This window comes from Fusarium fujikuroi, chromosome FFUJ_chr07, assembly GCF_900079805.1.
Source record: "Fusarium fujikuroi IMI 58289 draft genome, chromosome FFUJ_chr07".
NCBI classification, from domain to species: Eukaryota; Fungi; Ascomycota; class Sordariomycetes; order Hypocreales; family Nectriaceae; genus Fusarium; species Fusarium fujikuroi.
The window spans coordinates 2,262,106-2,287,403 of NC_036628.1; the positions used below are offsets into that span (position 1 = coordinate 2,262,106).

The 25,298-nt window shown below is 49.8% G+C and overlaps 8 protein-coding genes; 7 read left to right on the plus strand and 1 right to left on the minus strand.

Moving 5' to 3' along the window:
* Positions 1 to 2,630: 2,630 nt before the first annotated feature.
* Positions 2,631 to 3,529, plus strand: FFUJ_08415 (uncharacterized protein; the record flags this gene model as incomplete). XM_023580887.1 has 2 exons in its annotated part: positions 2,631 to 3,458; positions 3,515 to 3,529. The coding sequence occupies 2 exons, from the start codon at positions 2,631 to 2,633 to the stop codon at positions 3,527 to 3,529; spliced, it is 843 nt and encodes a 280-aa protein (XP_023433956.1).
* A 1,647-nt stretch (positions 3,530 to 5,176) lies between these two features.
* Positions 5,177 to 7,327, plus strand: FFUJ_08414 (uncharacterized protein; the record flags this gene model as incomplete). XM_023580888.1 has 2 exons in its annotated part: positions 5,177 to 5,232; positions 5,293 to 7,327. The coding sequence occupies 2 exons, from the start codon at positions 5,177 to 5,179 to the stop codon at positions 7,325 to 7,327; spliced, it is 2,091 nt and encodes a 696-aa protein (XP_023433583.1).
* A 966-nt stretch (positions 7,328 to 8,293) lies between these two features.
* Positions 8,294 to 9,581, plus strand: FFUJ_08413 (probable DNA repair endonuclease rad2; the record flags this gene model as incomplete). XM_023580889.1 has 3 exons in its annotated part: positions 8,294 to 8,392; positions 8,443 to 9,009; positions 9,060 to 9,581. The coding sequence occupies 3 exons, from the start codon at positions 8,294 to 8,296 to the stop codon at positions 9,579 to 9,581; spliced, it is 1,188 nt and encodes a 395-aa protein (XP_023433584.1).
* A 1,183-nt stretch (positions 9,582 to 10,764) lies between these two features.
* FFUJ_08412 (probable acyl-CoA dehydrogenase) lies at positions 10,765 to 12,511 on the plus strand (the record flags this gene model as incomplete). XM_023580890.1 has 3 exons in its annotated part: positions 10,765 to 10,879; positions 10,930 to 11,228; positions 11,279 to 12,511. 3 exons carry the CDS (start codon positions 10,765 to 10,767, stop codon positions 12,509 to 12,511), a joined length of 1,647 nt encoding a protein of 548 aa, XP_023433585.1.
* Positions 12,512 to 13,598: 1,087 nt separating this feature from the next.
* FFUJ_08411 (probable ATP-dependent RNA helicase DHH1) lies at positions 13,599 to 15,280 on the plus strand (the record flags this gene model as incomplete). XM_023580891.1 has 3 exons in its annotated part: positions 13,599 to 13,642; positions 13,694 to 13,772; positions 13,832 to 15,280. 3 exons carry the CDS (start codon positions 13,599 to 13,601, stop codon positions 15,278 to 15,280), a joined length of 1,572 nt encoding a protein of 523 aa, XP_023433586.1.
* A 4,092-nt stretch (positions 15,281 to 19,372) lies between these two features.
* Positions 19,373 to 22,321, plus strand: FFUJ_08410 (related to phosphatidylinositol-4-phosphate 5-kinase; the record flags this gene model as incomplete). XM_023580892.1 has 2 exons in its annotated part: positions 19,373 to 21,538; positions 21,587 to 22,321. The coding sequence occupies 2 exons, from the start codon at positions 19,373 to 19,375 to the stop codon at positions 22,319 to 22,321; spliced, it is 2,901 nt and encodes a 966-aa protein (XP_023433587.1).
* Positions 22,322 to 23,221: 900 nt separating this feature from the next.
* On the minus strand, positions 23,222 to 23,626 carry FFUJ_08409 (uncharacterized protein; the record flags this gene model as incomplete). The annotated part of the gene is made up of 1 exon (XM_023580893.1): positions 23,222 to 23,626. The coding sequence occupies one exon, from the start codon at positions 23,624 to 23,626 to the stop codon at positions 23,222 to 23,224; it is 405 nt and encodes a 134-aa protein (XP_023433588.1).
* A 553-nt stretch (positions 23,627 to 24,179) lies between these two features.
* FFUJ_08408 (related to multi copy suppressor SYS1) lies at positions 24,180 to 24,867 on the plus strand (the record flags this gene model as incomplete). XM_023580896.1 has 2 exons in its annotated part: positions 24,180 to 24,430; positions 24,504 to 24,867. 2 exons carry the CDS (start codon positions 24,180 to 24,182, stop codon positions 24,865 to 24,867), a joined length of 615 nt encoding a protein of 204 aa, XP_023433589.1.
* Positions 24,868 to 25,298: the final 431 nt, after the last annotated feature.

Sequence of the window (25,298 nt, forward strand, 5' to 3'; positions counted from 1 at the left end):
CGCTGACTTATCTGTGATCTGTTATTTTGAGAGAAGCTATTCCCTGAGTTGGAGCTCCCATCGCTCGATCGCACCGTAGTATACGGAGTAGGTCTATTAAGCGCCTTCCAGGAATAACTTGCAGGTCGTATTCTGACTGGACCGTCAAAGTTCAGCAACAAGCCTCACGAGACACGTGGACCGATACGGTGGTGACCACAGGTAATTAGCTGACGCGCACCTCCTGTGGACAGTGAGTTAACCCACTCAGGAAGCGCACAATACTTGGACAGATTTTGCACAAAATGTGATGAGACTTATGAAAGCTTCCACCAAATACCAAGCTGCGTGTTGCCGCGGGGGTGCATTGACATGCAAATGAATGTTGGAAGCCCCCCACTTAGAGGTGGATTGTTGTCAGCTTCGATCAACTCAATCGCTAGAAGCCTGTCTAGCATCGATGAGCGTAGTCTATTTCTTGGCAGGACAGGTAGAATGAACAAGTCCCTCATGGTGTTGTTCATGGGCTTCGAGATGGCGTCCTCAACAAACAGTTGGCGTTACCATTTCAAAGGAAAATGTGTGAGTAATAAGTGCCGTGGTTAAAATGGGTAAATTCTTGAACAGCCATGGTGCCTCAAAAGCAGGCCGAGCATGGCCAAGATCTGCGGTATAAAGTCCATTTTAGGAAGATGGAGGGTGAGATACGTACTGGACTATGCCGTTCCTGAATATCATCCACAAATTGCGTGAACCATGCGGGAGTAGGGTTTGCACCTGTTTGAAAAGCCGATAATGCAAATCAAACGCCAAAAGTTCGCGGCCATGGATGTTTAAGCCGTCGATGTTCACTGACGGTGCGGTCCAGGATCGAGAGCGATAGGTCCCTCATGGATTCGGAGCCGGTGTCAAGCTCTCTTTTGAAAATGAAATAGAAATTATCATAAAACGCGTGTTCCAATGGTGGTAGCACATTCCATATCTCAGGTTAAAACCCAGGCATTGGATTGGATGAGGTGGCTTGCCCACGGGCGGGTTCAGCGGTCGTAGCGGTCGCAGCGCCTCTGGTGGTCCCCTGGTGTATGCCCGGAGTGCAACGTCGCAGGGGCGTGTAATTGTTCAGGGGGTTGAATTTGATGAAATCCAGGAGAAGGTTGGAAGGAGTGGTGGGTTTGAGAAACTGGACTTTCGTGCGAGCAATAAGGTACCGAGATGGTGCTCAGGAACGAGGCATGAATGAAATCAAAGACTTTTCTTCTTCGAAGGGGCCGAGCTTGATAAAGTCACTCATGCTCACGATCGAGTGTGTTGATGGTGGCTGATGACCTCTGTTCCTCCGAATCTTGCAACTCGATACTCCGTGGTTGACACACAGCATCTTCGCGCCAGGTCACAAAATAACCATAGTTGTCATCCTCTGGTCTCACTGCGGTTTTATCTGAATCTGTGCATCTTCCGTCGAAGTTGGAAGATGTTTCCGTGATGGTGTGGTTTCGAGTTTTTGTCGTGTAACTCAGGTCTCAAAGGAAGGGATGGGTCCGTGTGTATAATCCAAATGCGGTTAGTGTGGCGACGATATGCACTATATTATTCAAGGTTTGTGCAACTGACCGAGACTGCACAAAACGGGCAAAAATTGCGCCGTTAGTTGTTGGACTAACGGCCGTATTCAATGAGAACTGTGGGCCTTCAGACTTCTGCCTTGAGGAAAAGAGTTCGGGTGAACAACATCGGGTGGTTTAGCGGTTGATAGCGGGCTGTCTGTCAAGATTTGAGCTTATGCTATGCATGATTTTGTGCAAAAGGAGAAGCCAGGCCTTCCCAGTTTATTCACCTGCTACCAAAAGACGATCCCAAAATGGTGGCCGGTTCCCTGCTAAATCCCTGACAGTGTCTCCACTAAATGGCAAGTGCCCCTGCACCCCCTGGTCCTTTGTCTCGCCAGCTCGTGCAGTTACTGGCTGGTGCGCTGAGGGTCCCGGTCTTGCTTGGCTTTTGGCTCTGGATCTTCCCTTCGCTGAGCGTCTGGTCCCTTTCCTTTTCCCGTGCCTTCTGACTCGCTTCGCTTCACTACCTTTCCTCTCCTGCTCATCTCACTTCCATCTCGTCTTTCAACAAAACAAGCCACTACCTCCGGCCGCTCGCTCGTTCCAGTCCCTCTTTCATCTCCCCCCACACTTTCAAAGCGTTTGTTCTTCTCTCATCTGTGAAGCGTTTATCGTGGTCATCACCATCACGACCAGCGTCTCCTTTTCATCGTCGAGTCTTTTTTCCTTTACTCGCGGCCATCCAATCTTGATCTTCCTTTGTTCGACCGCCTCACAGCAGTTCTTCCACGGCCACGTACGCGATTGATACCCAGGACTCCCTTCATCACCGTCAACTCTTGACAACTCGACGGCACTGCTGGACCAAGCCATCCACCCTCAGTGGCCTTGTTCACTTTGAATAAAGGGTTCATCGTGTTGCCGCCTCTGCCCACGACGACAAGGACGACTCGATTTGATCTATTGCTTGAAGGAGTGACCATACGATCTGACTCAACTCGACTCCAGTTGATCTGATTCGAGGTTTGCATCGACGATCGGCATATCATATTCATATTCTCTTTCTACACTTTCGCTCAAAATTTCGATATACAAACGATCATCATGAAAACCTCAACACTCATGACAATGGTCCTTGCGGCTGCCACTAACTTCATGGTCCATGCCGCAACAGTGAGCAATGATCCTGTCGTGGAACCTGTCCTCAACCAGATGACCTCTCAAGGTTGCTGGAAGTCGAATGGCAACTTGACAGTTGGTTACGAAGGAGTGAAGACAACAAGTGGTTGGTGCTGGGATATTTGCAAGAAGAAGAGCTCCAAGGTTTTCAGTGTCCAAGCATCCAAGTGCTACTGTGGCGACGTTTATCCCAAGGAAGGTGATCAAGTTGACGATGACAAATGCAACTGGCCATGCCCTGGCTACGGCAAAGCGGCTTGTGGTGCTCTGAAGAATTACTGGTCAGTCTACAACTCAGGCGAAGACCTTGCGCCCGACAATTATGTGCCAGAAGAAACCACGACAAGTGCTGCCCCTTCTTCCACCAAGGCTGCGGAGACTACTGCCGCAGAGGAGTCTTCTCCTGCAACAGGAACTCAGGACGCCGCTGCTACTTCAGAAGCCGCTTCAGATGATAAGAAAGATGGCCCCAACGTGGCCGCTATTGCCGCGGGCGTGGTTGTCGGCGTGGTAGTCATTGCTGCTATCGGGGGTGGTGCTATTTTCTTCGTTCGTCGCCGACGCAATGCTGAGATAGAGGAGGAGCACCGTCGGAACGCGGCTGTAAATGCTTTCATCAACGGCTCCAAGCCCCCCGGCAGCAGCGGTAGCATCTCTATGACTGATTCGCGCCTTGACCCAGTCATGGCTCACCGACGACTCAGTGACGGCAGCATCGCCGATAACCAAGATTACTCTCGAAGAATTCTACGGGTAAGTTGACAGGATGAAAATTGCTGTAAAACGTCTGTTTGCTAATACATATTTAGGTCACCAACGCATGAACGAGTGTCCGGTCTGGGATCTTCAAAGCCAATTACTTCTCAATCATTATTTCACAATCGGCATTTACGGCGTTTTCGGGATGATAGCTCATGTGTATTTGCCAATCGATCACTCCCGACGATCTGGCGGCGTTTGACTCTTTTCTGGGCGTAGGACTAGACATTTCTTCTACTATTTGCGTCTGCGGAATTACGACTGGATTTGATCAATCACGCTCCACGGCACACCGGCTTCACCTGCGCCATCCACTCATTGCCTCCTTTTTCACAACTAAGCCTTTAACGAAACGACTGGAGAAGATGGGAATAATACCGCAAGTGCCCTTTTTAGATGCCATCTTTCCCTGGATCCGTTTCACTATGGATGTCGTCTTCGTGTAAGGGTATTTCAAGCGGCAATCATACCCGCGTGTAATCTGCACGTCTGTTTTCTTTTCTTCATGACTGGGAGTCCTATGTCTCCTGTGTACAAATTCTCCCTCTATTTGTTGAGTAGGGCAGGGTCAGATCTAAAAAATAAGGGGGCGAGAAGTCCTCTTGGGATATTGGTCAGGGTGCGATGGAGCGAGTTGTCACGTAGATACAATGGAACGCGGGAGATGTGCCAACCTCGTGGGGGAGATATCACGATTGGGAGGTTGGCGGATAGTGCGGGATATCCTATCGTCGCTTTATTTACTTTTTTACTTGACCGTTATCTTTTCCCTGTCATTGACCGATGATCGTGGTGGTCATGGTGTCGCCTGTATGTAGGGTTGGGCATAGTCATATACCACTACGTAGGACTTGAGATGCTGGTTCATTGACTGAGTCTTTCCCTTGATATCACTGTTGAGGTAAGCTATTGTTTTAGGTTTATACATATACCCTGGGCAAACTGTTGGACGCCATTTGTCTGCATTGTGTGATAGTGGATGTGGTTTTGTATTGGTACTGGCTCTCGACGGGCAATGTAGCTAGGAAGATAGTTAATCCTCCCCGATTGCCTCACTTGTAGGACACTTCGTCTTCACGATGCATATACTCGAAGGGATACCCGTTCAGTTGGGTTCAGTCCCGATGCCCGATCTGGAATTTTGCAGGTATTCGGGTAAGGTGCTACAGACTCTTATAATACCCCAAAAGTCTTTATTTGTGTTACAATTAATGTTGCAATGCCGCGTTGAGCATCCTAGGTTGTTATCTGTGATAACTAATTGATACGTTCCACTCATTGAGGCTCACATAAGTGAATGAGAGGTATGAGACGACAGCATGACCTCTATGAAACAGCCGGAAATTACTCTCGCTTTAAAACAAATAGCCTCTGCCACGGTAAAAAGGACAACCAAAAGAGCTGACCGAAAGTGACAATATGAGAGTCAAACTTGAAGACCATCAAAGTCTACTTAGGGTAGGTAGCTAGGTCTCGGGCGAGTGAGCTTAGGGGATACCACGTGACCATGGAAGCTCGAGCTTGGCGCGATGCTTGCCGCGTTGGAAAAGTTCCCAGCCTGCAAACATCAACCAACGGCGAACAAACAAAACAATTCGCACACTGCATACACAACGAGAACCGACCCAAATTCCCGAATATCCACCCATAAACCTACAGACAAGAACAAATATCAGTCCCTACAGGGCTTACTGCCCGAGCTCAAACTCAACATGAGCTCCATCCCAGCTCCTCGAATTCGTCGCACGGCGCAAAACACACAATTCACGTAGGTGAACCTCGTTTTCGACCGATATTCGGCTCAAAGAACGCCTTCTCATTTTTATAGATATAACCTTTCGCGACGGGTAAACGATGTTCAAACCTATCCAGTTTACTCTCCACAAGGAGCGACCATCCTCATATACGGACACGAAAACGGTGTGACGATCGCATGGCGAGGAGGCAAGCGATTCAAGGCTGCGAAGAAAGCCCCGCCTAAACTCGAAAAGCAGAATGGAAACACAGACGACTCCATTATGATCATCGACTCGGACGACGACGAACCACCAACCAAGTCCAAAACACCATCTCATTACGAAGACAAACCGCAGTTTGAAGATGAGCTTGAGGATACTCCCTTTCCAGAGATCGTCCAGACACTGGACCTGGCACTTGGAACAGCGGTCTTGAAAGTTGCGGTCATGCCTATGACCCCAACACCAGCACATGATGCTGCATGGGGAGGTGCTAAAGTCCTGACGGAAAAGATGGTATTCGCTGTGTCTTGCGTAACCAACGACATCTACGTCATTACACTTCCTCTTACTCCCCCATCACCAGAGAGCAAGGCAAGATCAGAGCTCAGGAGCGATCTGCTGGCAGGCGAGGCTGGATCCGGAGCCTGGGGAGAGTCGCTCATCCTGCTTGGTGGCCAGAACAGACACAGCGAGGGCATTGCCATCAACCTCATCATGCCCATTGTCACAGAGCGGCCTGGTACAAAACCCAGGGCCGTTGTTGCCTCGCACTGCAGAGAGGCTTCTGGTGTACTCCGGTTATGGGATGTACCGCTAGATGCTAGTGATAAACCTGCCAGTCCTGTCGAGTCTTTCCAGACCGAGTATTTGCCCAACCCCCTGACAAGCATATCATTCAACTCTACACATACGACACAGCTGCTTGCTGTCTCAGCCCTGCAGGGTGTTCGGGTCTACGACTTTGCGCGACCCTCTTTCACCGCCACAGATGCCACAGGGCCTTTCCCTCTCCAGGGCTCGTGGCTTCTCTCCATGTATCAGCCCTTTTCTCGCCCTTCATCGACAAGGAAACCAATTATCGACGCTGCTTGGATAGCACACGGTCGCGCCATATTAGTCCTTCTTGCCGATGGCGTGTGGGGTATCTGGGACGTTGATGGCGCCAGTCCTACTGCACCAGGCGCTGTTTTCTCAAATAAACTGCAGCCTGGAGTCAAGGGAGCCGCCTTGACGACCTTCAGCGTTTCTGGTTACGTGGAGGGGACAAGCTCACTTAGGAGTGTGACAACCCAGAACAAGGAGCACAGCACTGGAGACTTCGCCCCTATGACACCGCACACTCGACGACAGGCTACTGCATCCCTGAGCTCTGCTATCACACTTGACCGCCTGGCTACTATCCGAGGTGGCATCAAAGTGATGTCTCTGCCATCAAGTGGTAGTGCCATTCAAGATGAGACCGTGGTTCTGTGGATCGGTGGTCTCGAGCATGTATGCGTCATCCCTGGAGTCACACGCTTCTGGGATTCTCAACTCCGAAGGGCTGCTGGAACAGGTGGAGATATTTTCAGTGGAGCCCAACCGGTCAAGATGATCAAGCTCATGGATTTGGCAACTGGCCTGCTGGGTGAGAGATGTTGCGGAGTTGGTCTATTGATAGAGCCTGATCACAGTATTATCGCACAAGATGGTGGTCTCCCTGCCGATGTTATTGTTCTCGGCGAGTCTAGGATTGTTGTTGTTCGAGAAGGAGAGGGCGGACCCGGCAAGATTGTGGGTGCCGTGGCAAACTCAAGAAAACGACGCCTGTTTTCAAAGGGAGACAAGTCAGACGCTATCATCGTGCACGGCAGGGAAAACCGACCAGCCAAGTCTTTGTTCAACCTGAGCACTGTCAAGCCGGGTACCTTACGACTTCGATCTGCCTCTGGAAACTACGATGAAGACGCAGACACTACTCTGCAGCCACCGCGCCGAACCGTTGGCTTTGACTTTATGGACACACTCGAAGCAGCAGCAGACGATACGCAAGACTTTACGAGACGGAACGTGGAGTTTGAGATGTTGGATATCATGGAGATCGACAAGACACTGGACAACATGGATGGCCAAAGGAGGACATGAGGCTGTCTCATGGATGTATAGTTGAGATCGAGGGACTGACCTTTGCGAGTAGATGTCGAGAACGATACAATGTAGATGCCGGGGACGATTTGTACGATACCCCCACGACATGCGAGGTGCCCCTTTGCTCATCTTATATGACAAACGCTTGACAAGATGTGAAACCAGATCCTTTTCTACGTGACATGTTCCGCACGGCCAGGTGGAGCGCAAGGAGAGACCCATCCTTGACTGCTCTGTATTCCGAGCGGTATATTAAGATAAAGTACTTTTGTGCTTGGCCGACGATTCAGAGGAGGGCTGGAAGAGGTTCAGTGCCTTGAGCATTATTCTAGCTTCCAGGATGCATCCTGCTATCTGCTGCCTGATGGGTTCTTCGGAGTACTTGAGGCTTGCCTTGAGGACAGTGTAGAACTTCTGAGGACAGTGGGGAATGTGGTAACCTAAGCTGGAGATTTGAACGTCGATACATTTGTCTCTGCCCCCGATGCATCATCTATTGTGACAAAGTGGTAGTCCCAAGCAGGGCTGGCTGTAGTTATGGACACCTAGAGAATATATTGAATTAACTAGGAACATTGGAAGAACAGAATACCAACAGCATCTGAAACAATGGCCTTTTCCACATCCAACGTGATGATAGTCACATTAATTACAAAGTCTCTTTGTCCATCCATTACATAATGTTACAGTGAAGCTTCAAGCAGCTCTGAAGCTTTATGTATTAGTCCAATCGCGTTGTGGGGTCAATTAAGATCCCTGTAGTTTCCGTCGCGACAGGCGCGTCATGACGTCCCACACGCGTAAAGTCCCTTCTTCTTTCACGTTTCGTTTGCGCCTCCATCTCTTTTTTTTCTTTCTCATTGATCAAGTATTCTCGCTTTCCTTCTTGTCACTTGGATTTGGCTTCATTTCAAATCTTACTTCTACAACTTAACCCTAGAGTACCAGAGGACAAGTGCAAAAATGGGTATTAAACAACTCTTTTCGATCATCAAGGAGGAAGCTCCAGATTCGATCAAGGAGGGTGAGATCAAGAACCAGTTCGGCCGGAAGGTCGCTATTGTAAGCTCACTACGCCATTCAATACGAAGAGTAATTACTTATGATATTAGGATGCTTCAATGAGTATCTACAGTTTCCTCATCGCCGTACGATCCGAAGGCCAACAGCTCATGAACGAGAGCGGCGAGACAACATCGCATCTCATGGGCATGTTCTACCGTACTCTGCGCATGGTAGATAACGGAATCAAGCCCCTCTACGTTTTCGATGGTGCACCGCCCAAACTCAAGTCTGGCGAGTTGGCCAAGCGTTTCCAACGCAAGCAGGAAGCTACCGAAGGCCTTGAGGAGGCTAAGGAGACTGGTACAGCTGAAGACATCGAGAAATTCTCGCGGCGAACTGTTCGTGTCACCCGAGAGCACAATGCAGAATGCCAGCGACTATTGAAGCTCATGGGCATTCCTTACATCATTGCACCTACTGAGGCTGAGGCCCAGTGTGCTGTCTTGGCCCAGGCTGGCAAGGTGTATGCGGCCGCCAGTGAAGATATGGACACTCTTTGCTTCAACGCACCCATTTTGCTGCGCCATCTTACCTTCAGCGAACAGCGCAAAGAGCCTATTCAGGAGATTCACCTGGAGAAGGTCCTCGAGGGCCTTAACATGGAGAGGAAGCAGGTATGCTGCGACACCCAGATTGGTTGATACATTGGACTAACATCGTATAGTTTGTGGATCTTTGTATCCTGCTCGGCTGCGATTACCTCGACCCAATTCCCAAGGTCGGCCCCAGCACTGCCCTGAAGCTGATTCGTGAGCATGGTTCATTGGAGAAAGTTGTTGAGGCGATTGAGAAAGATCCCAAGAAGAAGTATACCATTCCTGAGGACTGGCCCTATAAGGATGCTCGGGATCTATTTTTCGAGCCTGATGTGCGACAAGCCGACCACCCTGACTGCGATTTCAAATGGGAGAAGCCCGACATGGAAGGCCTTGTTCAGTTTCTCGTCACGGAGAAGGGTTTCTCGGAGGATCGCGTCCGCAGTGGAGGTGCCCGACTGGAGAAGAATCTCAAGAGCTCTCAACAAGCTCGACTTGAGGGTTTCTTTAAACCAGTTCCCAAGACTGATGCTGAGAAGGCAGCACACAAGCGAAAGCTGGATGAGAAGAATGAAGAGAAGCGAAAGAAGGCCAAGCAGGAGAAAAAGGACAAGGCAGCTTCTAAAGCCAAGCCTCGAGGTACCAAGTGAGGATACATGGCATTGCAGTGAGACAAGGATCGGATATGGAAAAGGGCTAGCTACATGCTGGGATCGGGAACGGAGTTTTTGGTGTTGTGGAGTGGTATATACCACCTGGAGGCTTTATCAGGTGGGCATTGAAAGCACTACGACGATTTTGATAGAAATAATCTAGAGTCCACATCAACGAACGGCCTCAAGGGGAAAGCCCTGAAGCAGGGAAGTTAAAGGACTCCTTAGGTTATGCTAAATTGACTTGAGCATTTCTGTTACTCAAGATTGACATCTTCTCTCACCTCTCCTACAAAAGGTTTACAAGGAACATGGACAGAGTTCGTTGCATACATGTATCGTTGTGCATATTCAGTGGCTTACATAAACATGAATAGAGGGTCTCAAGAGTCTCAGTGAAGAAGCTCAGTTGTTCGGATGGTTCGTCGAGTTCGGAGACTCGTTGCATTCTCAGGCGGCAGATGGTGATCTGATGTAGATATATCACCGAACCAAGATGCTACTGGGGTCATATTCGGACTTTGAGCCCAGCCAGCCAAATTAGAGGAATTTCCAACACATGTATGTAAGTAAAATGCACCAAAGGGTCTTCTCCGCATGCTCTTTTCAGATTGATTGTCCGTTCCCCGTGGGGGTTTGTCCCCTTGTAAGGTTGGCGAGTCGTGAGCATTTGCATTTACCTCGGACGCCATATTTGGCAATGCTGGACCTCCGATTGGGCAGCGCACAGAAGCCTCGGCATCCTCCATCATGACATCAACGCATGCGCTAGAGTTTAGCAGCAGAGCAATTGTCGTTTACTGCGGCTCTTTCACATGTGAAATGAAGATAGCGAGGCGTATTCACATGACCTTTGTCTCTCTACATACCGTGACTGCATCGAGTAATGCCGTGAATGAGACGACTCATGACCTGAAGCGATAAGTTTTTCCCCAGAAAATAAGATGATAGAATATGGGGGTGGAGCTGAAGCACCAACATGTGATTGTAATGCTACCTGTGCTTTTGCCGAAGCATGTTTTAAAAAAAGGTTCTATGAAAGGTTCTGTGATCCCTTTCTCTTCCTTCTTCTTCTCCCATATTGTTGTGCTGGCCTTTTCTTTTTGACCCTGTGATATATACCCTTTGCAGTTTTGATTATCCTTTCTCCATCTCACATCATCACCAATACAAAGTCAACATGTCTAAGGTCTTTACCACAAGCGACGTTGCGTCGCATAAGAAGCCCGACGACTTGTACATCATTGTCGATGGCGATGTTTACGATGTGACAAAATTCCAAGACGACCACCCAGGTAGGTCAACCACAACACGGTCCTCGAAACTCACATCTGACGCGTAACAGGAGGTAAGAAGATTCTCCAGCGCGTCGGCGGCAAGGACGCTTCCAAGCAATTCTGGAAGTACCACAACGAGGGTATTCTCAAGAAGTACAAGAAGCAGCTTCTGGTCGGATCCCTTGACTCCAAACCCGCGGCCCCCGAGCCTAAGCCTGAGGCCAATGCTGCTCCGGTGCCCGCGGCCCCTACACCCAAGGCCGTCAAGACTACACAGAAGGAGGTTGCTGCCAAGGAGGAAGACGCCGAGGCTCTCGAGCCTTTCGGTGACCAGATTCCCTTTGCTGACCCTGCCTGGTACCAAAGCGTAGGCTTACCCCTGTCGCCTTCTGTCAGCTCCTTGCTTACATGTGTTAGTACCATTCACCATACTTCAACGAATCTCATGCTGCTCTCCGCGCCGAGATCCGCGAATGGGTTGAGAAGGATATCGAGCCTTATGTCACCGACTGGGACGAGGCCAAGGAGGTCCCCGAGGAGATCTACAAGGAGATGGGTCGCCGCGGTTATCTCGCTGGTCTGCTCGGTGTCAAGTACCCAACCCAATATGTTCCTCAAGGTATCAAGTCTGTCCCTCCTGAGCAGTGGGATCTCTTCCACGAGATGATCATCACCGACGAGCTGTCCCGCACTGGCTCTGGTGGTTTCGTCTGGAACATCATTGGTGGTTTCGGTATTGGCTGCCCTCCTCTTATGAAATTCGGTAAGAAGGAGCTCAAGGACCGTATCATGCCTGGCATCCTCAGTGGCGAGAAGCGTATCTGCTTGGCCATCACTGAGCCTGATGCTGGTAGTGATGTCGCCAACCTGACCTGCGAGGCCAAGCTGAGCGAGGACGGCAAGCACTACATCGTCAACGGTGAGAAGAAGTGGATTACCAACGGTATTTGGGCCGACTATTTCACCGTCGCTGTGCGAACTGGAGAGGCTGGCATGAACGGTGTGTCTCTGCTCCTCATTGAGCGTGGTGAGGGTGTTTCCACCCGACGCATGCCTTGCCAAGGTGTTCTGTCTTCAGGAACAACATATATCACCTTCGAAGATGTCAAGGTTCCCGTTGAGAACTTGCTCGGCAAGCAGAACCAGGGTTTCAAGGTCATCATGACCAACTTCAACCACGAGCGTATGGGTATTATTATCCAGTCCCTCCGATTCTCTCGTGTCTGCTACGAGGAGTCCGTCAAGTACGGTAGCAAGCGACGCACATTCGGCAAAAAGCTTATTGACCACCCCGTTATTCGCATGAAGCTCGCTCACATGGCTCGTCAAATCGAGGCCTCATACAACTGGCTCGAGAACCTCATCTACCAGTGCGAACGCATGGGTGAGACAGAGGCTATGCTTCGGCTCGGCGGTCCTATTGCTGGTCTCAAGGCCCAGTCTACCCTCACATTTGAGTTCTGTGCCCGAGAAGCTAGTCAGATTTTCGGTGGCTTGAGTTACTCTCGAGGAGGCCAGGGTGCCAAGGTAGAGCGACTGTACCGTGATGTGCGAGCATATGCCATCCCCGGTGGCAGTGAAGAGATTATGCTTGATCTTAGCATGAGGCAGAGTCTGAGAGTTGCAAAGGCTGTGGGTATGAAGCTGTAAAACCCGGAGTAGAGGTCATTTGTATATATATATATATGTGTGTGTGTGTGTGTGTTGCACCACCTTGGAGTTACTTATTTGACGATGGCCTTGGTCTAGATGTCAGGCCGAGTAGAGCGAAGAATGAATACCAGTTTCTACAGATTCCATGATGGAGGATGAACGAATGGCTTGCGTGAATTGGCAATTCCTGCAGCGGTTATTGGTCAAGGCAATGTTTTTATGTGATTGTGAGATCGTGAGTGTGCCTAGTATCGAGTAATGTGTACCTAGTAACGCCACCTTTCTTGACCTAGAATGTGAATTGATAGATGAACGATAAGAACTTAACCTTCAGAGGTGCATATCCCCTCAAAAGATACGCATAGATGAGCTGTCTTTTGCCATTTGAACAGCTTAACCCCAGGCTGCAGTACAAGGTGTACCTCGCTTGTTGAATCGTTAGAGCTGGCCCCTGCTTAGAGCCGGAGGTATCATGCGTCCTCATTGAAACTCTGTTAATTTTTCATCTCTCGTGTCATGTTCCTCACAACAAAAGCCTCGGAATCTTCCACCGAGAGTCGCTCACCTCCAAGCAAACACTCGGCCAATTCTAGAATACAATAGACTAGATCATTTTAGCAAAAGCTCATTCTCGTCCATCTCAGCAAACGATAAAAACCGGGCTGCCCCGCCTACACGTGACCAAAAACTGCAGGGCCTTCCGCCGCAATGAGGCACACACCATCGTCACCTTCACCTTCAAACTCCAAGACTGAGCCTACTTCTACTTTATTTCTTCCCTCTACCAAGAACCCAACCACACTTTTAAACATTCCACGACGACAAGAAACCTCTCCACACGACGTCGACCTCGCGCTTTCAACTAACTAAAGCACTTTCATCCCTGAGTCTTCTTTCTCAGGTAGTTCGCGCACCGATTTTCTTCCGACCTCTCTCCACACAAACCAACAACGCCTTGCAGCTCCTCACCTGCTGCCCCCCTCCCGCGCCCCGAACTCACGAGAGGCCAACCTCTGTGCTGTTTTGCATATAATACCTCACCCCTCTATTTTCTTTCGATCCGTAGACGGATCCTATACACGCAATGGCGGATCAGCTAGCAGACAAGCTGAAATCCACCCAACTCAGGTCCGCTGCGCCGCCCTAGCGGCCCTTGTGAGCTTGGACTAACTCGAGCAGTGACGGTGCTCCCGCCGCGGGTGACGAGTGGAAGAAGAACCTGAACCTCCCCGCAAAGGATAACCGACAACAAACAGAGGTACATGCTGCAATCATGATTTTCTTGGCGCACGCCTAGAGGCTGACCTTTGTCCCCAGGATGTTACAAACACAAAGGGCCTCGAGTTTGAGAACTTTGCCCTCAAGCGAGATCTACTTATGGGAATTTTTGAAGCAGGATTTGAGAAACCCTCACCAATTCAAGAGGAAGCTATACCCGTCGCATTAACTGGCCGAGATATTCTTGCGCGAGCAAAGAATGGCACTGGCAAGACAGCTGCCTTTGTCATCCCTACCTTGGAACGCATCAACCCCAAGGTTTCCAAGATTCAATGTCTTATCCTTGTCCCCACACGTGAGCTTGCCATGCAGACCTCGCAAGTCTGCAAGACCCTCGGCAAGCACCTCGGCATTAATGTTATGGTTACGACTGGTGGTACCGGTCTTCGAGATGACATTATTCGTCTGCAGGATCCCGTCCATATTGTGGTTGGTACCCCAGGTCGAATTCTCGATCTCGCTGGCAAAAATGTTGCCGACCTTAGCGAATGCCCCATGTTCATCATGGATGAAGCCGATAAGCTTCTATCCATTGAGTTTACTCCCGTTATTGAACAGCTTCTGCAATTTCACCCCAAGGACCGACAAGTCATGCTTTTCTCAGCCACATTCCCTCTGTCCGTCAAGGACTTTTCCGATAAGAACATGGTCAGCCCCTATGAGATCAACCTGATGGATGAGCTCACTCTGAGGGGTATCACTCAATACTACGCCTTTGTTGAAGAGAAGCAGAAGGTCCACTGCTTGAACACCCTCTTCTCCAAGCTCCAAATCAACCAGTCGATTATCTTCTGCAATTCCACCAACCGAGTCGAACTTCTGGCTAAGAAAATTACCGAACTTGGATATTCCTGCTTCTACAGTCATGCTAAGATGCAGCAACATGCACGAAACCGTGTTTTCCACGACTTCCGTAACGGTGTGTGCCGAAACTTGGTCTGTTCCGATCTTCTCACCCGTGGTATCGACATCCAGGCTGTCAACGTTGTCATCAACTTTGATTTCCCCAAGAATGCCGAGACCTATCTTCATCGCATTGGTCGATCTGGTCGTTATGGCCACCTTGGTCTGGCTATTAACCTGATCAACTGGGACGACCGCTTCAACCTCTACAACATTGAGCGGGATCTTGGTACTGAGATCCAGCCTATCCCCGCCAGCATCGACAAGAGTCTCTACGTCTACGAGAACCCTGAGTCGATCCCCCGACCCATCTCCAACATGCAAAGGGGACAACTACCTGCTGCACAGGGTCAGCAGCAGCCCCAAACTCAACAACCTCAGCAATACCAACAGCCTCAGCAGATGCAGCAGGCTGGTCTGCCTCAACAAGGCCAAGGTAATTGGCAGAGCCAAAACCCTCAGCACGGCAACCCGCACTATAACAACGGCGGACGAGGTCGTGGACGAGGCCGCGGGTATCGTGGCCGTGGTGGCCAAGGCGCAGGCGGTCGAGGTCGCGGCCCGCCCCGCGATGCCCAATCCTAATATCATATATCTCTTGCATGGCGTTAGGCAGGCGAGACAGGGGTTTAAGGATGACTTTTCAGATGATTTTTTTTTGTACTGGGTTGTGATTTCAATGTTGGATTGTACATTATTCGCATATTTTTCCGCGAATGGATGGGACGGCGAACGGCCTGCACTGCCGATGGATTACGACTCCTTCGACACTTCCCAAAAGGGTTTCTATGCAAAAACCCAACACATTAGCGAGCCCCGACTCATTTGGCTCACGCATTCTTGGCATGGAGGCCTTGTTGGCTTCCTTTTTGCACGGATCTGTCAGTCGTATCATCACCATCGGCTTTGGCATTCTGTTGGATTTGGTTCATGATATCTACGGATGATGAAAAAGAGCGAGAAATGGAACTTCCAGGGAAAAGGTGTTCTTTGGACATCGACCACGGTAGACATACCCGCTTTGGGGCTGGACACAGTCAAATGGTGCGGGAGAAAGGAAAGGAAGGGGTGTTTCTGAGGTTCGAGGCGTTCGAGGCTCTTCACGCGGATGGCGTTGCCCTCGGTTTGTATTTGAGGGCTGCAATTTCTGTAGCTGACTTGCAATTTGAACAGCACCTCGGCGGAGCGAGCGCACGGGGGATATGATACCCTTACGACAAATCTACGTTGGATGAGCGGATCTCATGAGCTGAGGCAGACTCTGCTAGACACGTATTGGTGGATTCGAAAGGGCTTTATGAGGCCCACGGGTAACATCACTACATTGATATTGCTCTCTCTCCCTCTCCTATCATGGACAAGATGCAGTCTTTGCTCGAACACGGCTTCTCGCGACAAGACTGAGGGTTGAGACAGTGAGATGACTGCTATTGAGCAGCACCAATGAAAACCATGAAAGTAGAAAAACAAGAAAAAATAACTTTTGGGAGGGGAAACTGAATGGACCGGATGACTTTCGTACCGGCTCGGCGCGTGCCGTTGTATGGACGAGATTTTGCGTTCTGCAACGACGTGGCTGGAGCTGGTGAGACAGATAGTTTATTTGAGCAAAACTGTGGGATTTCCCACTTTCCTCTCATACAGATGACTCTTGAGTTGTGTGATAACTTGTGATGGCGAACTTATTGAGAGTATTAGCGTTCTCGATCATAGAAGGTCGAAATGATTCAGGTGCAGTTCGATTTTAACAGATCAGAAACCATCGGTACGCCAAACCCCTACTTAAGGTTCACGTTTAAGTTTGAGAGGACATCTGGATGTAGTAATTGGGGTGTGTTGTAAGAGTCAAGTTAGGAAGTTGTCGTGAACCGTCTGGAAGAGGCTCGTGAAGCAAGAAACGAATGAGTCAGCACTGGAATGCGATCTGACAAAACCCAGGGACAGGGTCTACAGGGCTTTCACGTATCTGATCAGCAAAGGCGCGTTAGTTAGCACTAGACTACACATGTTCCTGAAAATCACAGCCCTCCTTTTTATTTCCAGAGAGAGGGCCAAGAAAGTTGAGTTAGCTGTGCTTGAAAGGATTCATCAAGGATTGCGTAGACAGTGGATCCTTTACATCTGTTACGGTTGCTCGCATTCTTCGCCAACCCCGAGAAGGACCGTGCTCTGTGGGTGGCTTGCCAGGGGTAGGAAGATATTTGTTATTGAAGAGGAAGAGGCAGCCAAGAGTATATGAGATGCTGTGGAGAATGAAGAGCTTGTTTAGATATTGGGGGCTGATATGTTGTAAGATGATGGGCTTGGCTTTGTCGTAAGGAGGTTGATACCACATAGAGATGAGAATCAGTTGTGAGTGCAGTATGACAAGTCATGTATGATGTATAATGATGCTCCATGTGTTATAGGAAACGCACATGCCCGTGATACGAGCTTTGAGTGACAGCTTAGGGTATTCACACGTTCTTTGGAGCGAGACTCCTTCAAAGCCACCATAATCCCAATGAACACGTATAAGACTAAAGACTATGGAATATTGCTTTCCATACCAGATACGGAAACATATCGGATGTTAAAGCCGCGGGATTATCACAGTATGTACCAGTATGGATGGATGTTGGACGCTGCATGTTGGAAGGTAGATCAGCCGCATAAACACCGCTGGTGTCATACAATGTAAGGGTCGCAGCCATGACGGAATGTGCTGGCTAGCGGTGAAGACAAAAAACAAGGGACAGGAACAAATGTCTTGGGACCAAAAAAAGAACCTGGAACATGAGAGAATGGCACCGATCTTGCAAATCGACATATCAGCCAAAACGATGATCAGTTGTCATTAGTCGAATAGTGCACTGGGTTTAGTTTGAAGAAACACCACCAAAAATCTGTTGCCACTTAGAAATCATTCTCAGTATTTCATATTCAAGTTGAGATGAAGAGTAAATAGATTAGTATGGACCTTGGGTAGTCTGGAGATTTAGCTTGGTCTTCATATCCACGACAACGAGATTGAAAGAGACGGGGGAGAGTGGATCTTGACCCCCCGTGGCTGTGTTAACGGTGCCTGGGGTGATTGATTGATGTTGACGGGATCCAATGGCAGTAGACGACTGACAAGGTTCTTTAATAGCCAGTAACAAGCACTCGGAGCCTTTAAAGCATCCGAACAATATCGAAATCGGATCAGCTGAATGAACATCAAGTTACTGAAGCAGGTTTCTACATATGTAATACATACGTGCAGTCGGAGAGTCAATGCTTGGAACCATAAGTTTCATGTTGAACAGACATGAGTCGAGATATAACTCGTTACCCACTGTTCGACTTCTGAGGCAAACTTAGAATGAGACGGGCACTGATTGATGCTTCATGACAAGGGTGACATTAAATAGGGAGATCGTATTGAATCATGGAGAAGCCTGGGTTATATCATGCTATGCTGTGCTGTAGGTACTGTCAAGTTAGTTGGCTGTTCTCTCATGTTAACCCCTTGGCGAGATAAGAAGGATGATTATGGCCACAGATCGTCAAATCTGACAACACCACAACCGACCGGCACTTCTAATGGCATCTTAAACTGTGTCAATGGCGTGTATCTTTTCTCTGACCCATAACCCCTAAAATACAAGAGCTAGACGCCAATATTGCAAGCCACCGATAAATGTAGCAGCGGCATCAGACGGACGGGAGACGGGTTTCCAGGGCCGCCTGCCAAGCCCCAAGCCAAGCCCATCTGGCGCTGGGACCTACCAGTATGCCACGCAAATCCTCCCCTTTCAGTGGTCCACACAGCCCGGTTGCATTGCTTCAGTGGGTGGAGTGCACTGAAAGATAGCCCTGAATACGCTGTGCCCAGTAAAACAGAGCCTGTCACACCGTCCACCAATCCTCACATCCATATCAGCCGGGATCCCGGGTGGCCCCCCATCCTTTATCCCATTGGGTACCATTTCCTTCCCCCTTCTTTCTTACAGGACACACAGAGAGACGCCTCATTTCCAGTTTTAGGTACAGGCCAGGCAAGGCAGGAAGGAGCTGCTGCAACTGCAACCGCTACTGCTGACAGAACGAAGCCCAGGCCCCCGTCACTTTTTCCCACCCGGATTTCTCCCAGCCTCACCACCACCAACCAACTCTACACTACACCATCCATCCTCCGTCTCTCTTCTCCGTCTCCGTCGCTCACCTCACCTCACGCCCAGAAATCGATCTAATTCGACAGCACATTAATTGGGAATTCGATAGACGAAACCGCTTCCCATCGCAATCATCTTCATACAACTTCCGTAGCCCATTTAATCTACAGCTTCAACTTTGCCTGGGCTTTCGCTTCCCTCGACTTTTCACCCCAGCGTGGTGTCCCTACCCTGCCCATTGGCCGACCCGCCAAGCATCCCCCCGTGCGCCCAGCCAGCAAGGCCCTCGAACCAATTTCCCTCTCTCGTCTCTACCGCCCATTGTCCACCAGCAACGTTAATACTCATCCCAGAGTTAGTGAGAGCGAACCACTGCGACAGGAAGCCAAGTGACTCCAGAGCCCGACGACGTCTCGACGATATTATCACATCCACAACCCCCGATTTACGCTCGAAATAGCATCACTTCACCTAGTAGCATCTACCGCGTCAGCACTCGCTGGTCTTGGCCTCCAGCGAGTTCTTCATACTCCCGCTCGAAATGCCATCGTTTCTCTCCGACCAGGACAATTCCACCATCTTTAGCAATAACCCCGATATCCTCAACCTTGATCCTACGAACCAGTTCGGTTTCGTAAACAAGGATAGGGTGAATGGGGGTTCTATCCGCCACACCCGATCCGATACAATCAATGAGAGCTTTGACGAGAGCTCAATTTCCTCTACGCACGCGTCCGACGTCTCCGACTCAACACCGGCGCCTATGAATGGCAACAGTAACAGCACGCGGCCCACGAGCATGAGCTCCAATTCCAACGGCATGCCCGCTACAGCTACTCACATCCAACAAGACGATGTAAACGGAGTCGGCAAGTTTGGGCAGCAACCCATGCCTAATGGCACAGCGAACCTAGTCGATCGTACACGCCAACACTCATCCGATACCAATGGCATCAATTCCAACACAGCCTCTACCAATAATCATCAACAAAACAACATACTATCAAAGCCCTTACCTTCGGAACCCCAAACGATAGAGGGAACCTCTGAGAAGCCCCCAAGCAGGAGTTTTGAAGGAAACCACACACTCTCACTCTCCCCATTCCCTGTAGAGCCGCGCGGTTCTCAGTCACAAACTGCTCTCTCAGCGAATAATAATACGAACACCGATGCGACGCCGACACTGCACCCTCGCACAAATGGTACACATCGATTGTCATCACCACCAATCTATAACCCGTCAAGCGCAGCAGCCTCATCAACAGGACACTTACAAGCACCCCCTGGTCTCAAGCAACGACATACCCTCGATGTACCAAAATACGTGCCTGGGCGCGGCTCAAAAGACGGAATGGATACAGCCCAAGCTAGTGGCCGCTTCTCCCCTACTAATGCTGGAAGTTCAAGTGGCCGACGACCCTCGTTGAGTATGGGCAGAAGGCCAACTCGATCAATGCAATCAGATGGACCACGGGATGAGATTGTACCAGATGAGGATGCTCTTCGCTGGGCAGAGGCATTGCGACAAAAGAGAGCTAGCAAGAGGAGGAGAAAGGAGGAGGAGGATGACGATCGCGTTCTTGTCGGCACCAAGGTTGACGAGAATCACGCCAACTGGGAGACGGCCTACAACATGCTTACAGGTATTCGTGTTTCGGTTTCGAGGACGAATGCCAAGCTCGACCGAGAGTTGACAGATGCCGATTTTGAGACTAAGCAGAAGTCGACATTTGACATCGCCGGTAATGAGCTGGTGCCGTCTGCCAAGTACGATTTCAAATTCAAGGACTACGCTCCCTGGGTCTTTCGTCGCCTCCGAGCTCTCTTCCGCTTGGACCCTGCAGATTATCTGATGTCGCTTACGGGCAAGTATATTCTTTCTGAGCTGGGATCGCCTGGCAAGAGCGGAAGTTTCTTTTACTTCTCACGGGATTACAAGTACATCATCAAGACCATCCACCATGCTGAACATAAGTTTCTTCGCAAGATTCTTAAGGAATACTACCAGCATGTTAAAGACAACCCCAATATGCTTCTTTCGCAGTTCTACGGCCTTCACCGAGTTAAGATGCCATATGGAAAGAAGATACACTTTGTTGTGATGAACAACCTCTTCCCCCCACACCGAGATATCCACACCACTTTCGATTTGAAGGGCTCTACCATTGGTCGAGACTATAGGGAAGAGGATTTGGAGAAAAATCCCAGGGCGACCCTGAAGGATCTCAACTGGCTGAGGCGACAGCGGAGCCTCGAGTTGGGTATCCAGAAGAAGCGCATGTTCCTTGAGCAACTACAACGGGATGTTGCCCTCCTGAAGAGACTTAAGATCATGGACTACTCACTACTGGTTGGCATACATGATGTCTCTCGAGGGAATGAAGAGAACCTTCGTGACAAGACACTACAAGTTTTCAACCCTGGTGGTGAGAAGTCTCCCGACGACGAGCCCAACTCGGTCCTCCTTCGCACACCATCCAAATTAGAAAACCAACGTAAGGCTAGGGAACTGAGACAGATGATTCGCCAGGAGCGACCAGTACCCATGGGCCAGTCAGCAAACAAGATGCCTGATGAGTTGCAAGAAGGCCAACATCGACCTGGATGGGTCTTTGGACAGGATGACGGCGGTTTCAGGGCAACCCATGAAGATAACACTCCAGGGGATGAAATTTACTATCTCGGAGTCATCGACTGTCTCACTCACGTAAGTATTGCACCAAGGCTGAACCCGACGACAACTGACATGATTTAGTATGGAATCATCAAAAAGATTGAGCACTTCTGGAAGGGCTTATCTAGTGACAAGACTCAAATCTCAGCACTACCACCTGACCAGTATGGTGACCGGTTCTACCATTTCATCGAAGGTGTCACCATGTCCACCGAAGAGGCTCACAGGGAGGCTGAACGGAGACACCAGGAAATGATTGAAGCTCAACGTTCAGAAAACAGGGTGTCAAGCTGGAATTCTCGCCGCAGGTCGTCTCAGGCCGTTCCACCGATGCCAACCCATGTACCACCTCCACCACCTGGCCCACGGTCTCCGGAAGCTCAGGAAACGCTCGAACGGGCTAATAAGGAGGCCGAGCGCTCCGAGAGGCATGGACATATTGAGAACCAGGTTCCGGACCGAGTCTTGACTACCGGCACTTCTAGGGACAACCGCGATTCTTTGCAGCACGAGCCTATCTTGCCCGTGGTGCAGGAGGCAGGTGAAAATGGCCGCGACGACACAGAGGCCAAGCTCCCGAGATCCTCTAAAGACCTCAACAAGAGCCTACCTCCGACGAGAGCACCACCTCCAACTCCTCCCAAGTCAGGATATGCCGGACCCGGAAGCGCAGACAGTGGGTATGCAGGTCTCAGCAATGGCACAGGTCCCGTCAATCAAGGACAGAGAGTCAGCATTGACAGTCTCAATAAGGAGCTGCCGCCATTGCCAAGGAAGGATGGGACAGACGATAATGGAGTACGACTGGTAGCTTAGGTTGCGACCAAGGTCAAACCGAGGAATCACTTCCAAGTTTGTCAAGGGAGACAAAGATGGATTCACGATTAAGAAAGCGAACGACGCAGATACATACACAAGGTTGACGAGCGACGGAACCATCGCCAACCACCAATGATGCATTAGAAAAGCGAGACACCTGGCGACACCCCCTTATTCATATTCTTATCACATTCTTATGCTGGACCATTCCTTGACCAGCCGTGCACTATTTCCTTATTGTTATTCTGTCAATCGACGTCTTTGGCATACTGGACTCGGCCTCGGCCTATGAAAGCAAGTTTCTATTTCAGTCACATTTTCCTTTGTCAGCGACGAAGCAGAGAAGCACTCGGAAAGGTGGTGGGCGAGCCGTATCGCCAGGTTCAAGGGCGGTCGGTGTCTCTGGAGCGAGTGCAGATATGGTTCCTTTTATCAAAAAAGAAGAAGACATGGATGATACCACCACGCTTAGCACGCTACAGTCTGTTTTTTTATTATTCACTTTTCTTCTGGTCGTTAATCAACTCTTTGTTGAGTGACCTCCTTTTCATATGATACTTCGTTTTTGTCATATACTTATTGTCCTCTCTTGGTTTTTCATCAGCTGGCAGGGCTTGCACAGGCAGCGGCTTAGGTAGTAGGAATAGATAGATTTGGTAGGATAAAGACTCGAGTTAGCCCATTGGGAGGAATGGGTGTGGTGTGGTGTGATGTGAAGGTGGTACAGTGAGTGCAATTGCGGGTGTGATTGTAACTTCTGGGGTGTGAGGTGGTGATATTGTGGTAGTTTACAGTGATATAATACAAATATGTAAAACAAGCAATGGCCTCTTGTGAGGTCTTTTCCGTGCCCGTCCGTTGTCCCATTCATCTATCATCTTATTCCTCCAACCCCTTTTACTTCTTTTGGTCCAGCATGGCCTGAATATCGCCTACGCCCTTGCCCTTCTCCCCAGCACCACCCTCTGGCGCAAAGCTCGTCGTAACCGTCATCTCCTGTGCTCCCTGTGCTCTCAACTCATCCAGGCGTCGCTTCTTCTGAATGTCGGCAACCCTCCACTGCTTGAAGTATTTGACCCAAGCAGCTGCACAATCCCTCTCAAAATCCGCCGTCTCGACTGGGCAAGCCTTCTTTGTCGCTGATGGATCCTTGGTGGCGTCGACGATGTTGTGGGCGTCTAGACAGTTGAAGTAGGCATCGCGGGCGGCCCAGCAGATCTTGCGCTCTTGACGGTTTGGTATCGCGTCGCCGGAGCGAATAGCGTCAGCGCGGGATTCACTTGAGAAAGGCCAGAAACCCATTGCGTATTTGTAATTTTTGTGGTTTTTATGCAAGAGAGTTAATTGGTGATGGCGATGAGGGCGTGCAAAATCTCATGAGCCGTGTATCTCGAACGCTGAGGGAGGGTACACTATGACGAGCAGAACCGGCAGAAAAAGAGGGCGGTGAGATCGAAGTGGCTTAGTGGATGGAGCACAAGCCACGTTTCAGGGTAGCTAGGTACCTCATGTTCTGCTTTGTGTGGCTGATGCACTTTAATCTGTCCTTTGATTGTCCTTTACGTACTTACTTCCCTTGCGTTAAGCAACTCGACTTATTCCCTGCATTCAACTTTCTTCTCTCCTTTACTTCTTCTTTGTCTACGCTGATTCTCAGCTCCTGTTGAGTTCTACTTTCAATAACCAAGCTTCAAGAGACGAGGAAAAGCTAGGAATACAAGGTTCATGCGCTAAAGCCGAAAGCTCAAAGAAGACATCACAAGACCTCACGAGACATGCCCCTTCGATGACCGACGACGACTCCTGCACCCTCTACACTTGGCCTCCTACAACAACTTGACACAAAAAACAAAAGATGCCGCGACGTCGTAAGCCTCCGCGCGCAGGCGCCCTCGCGGAACTTGCGCCCCTAAAAATCGCAGGCCAGATCGCGACACTACAGGCGATATACTACTTCGCTGCACTGGTCCTGATCGTATTTACGGCGCTTGTCTCTGGCTCTGGGTTTAGCTGGAAGCTTGTGTTTGGATGGGAGGGACTGAGAGGAGATACCACGCATGGGTGGCTCATGGCATTTGTGTTCTTGTTGGATGGCGGGTTGATTATGTGAGTTCAACTGCTCGAAGCACGCGCAGAAGCTCCCCTTGTTCGAATACCGTTCGTTACTAACACTTTATAGTCCTATCGCAATAGTCGCCCTCATCGCTCGCTCCAAACTCGTACCCGATTTCGCATTGACCGTCCACTTTCTCAACCTCGTCATCGCATCCCTTTACAGCGGCCACATCCCCCGCCACGGCGCCTGGTGGTTCACCATGCTTGTCTCATCCGGGCTATGTATCGGTCTCGGGACTTGGGGCTGTCAGTATCGCGAGCTGCAGCCTGTCTTCTTCGGCGGTCGTCCCATTCTCCCAGCTACGGGAGCTGAAGGCGCCGCGCCGCAACCTCCTTCTGTTGATGAGGAGATGGGTATTGCTGTGAGAGGAAGGGGGCCAGATGGTGGAGGAGAGTATGAAATGGCGCCTATGCAGCCTGTAAGATGAAAATTGGGGTTGGGGTCCTTGGATATGGTTGAATAGACTTGCATTGCTAGGCGTTTGGGCGCTCTTTACACAGTTTATGTACGTTGATTTGGGAGAGCTTTAATCAGGGGTTTGTTCAGACCGAGTGAGACGACTCGAGGATAGATCTGTCTGTCAAGAGACGAACATCAGCATGACGACCAGATCTCATAAAGCTTCATAGATGCATGTGCCTAGAATCGACACTTGTGGCTTATCGTGACATGCTTCAGTCCTTTACTTGTTCATCAAGATTACAGTCAAAGCAAGAAACACCAAGGGAAAAACGGAGAAGTGGCTTTGATGCCTTTGATAAATCTATCTCAACCTCCATTTTCTGCAATCTCCAACCCCGTCGTGGCTCGTTGTAACCAAATCATTCCCCAAAGAGAATACACCTTTGTCTTATCTTA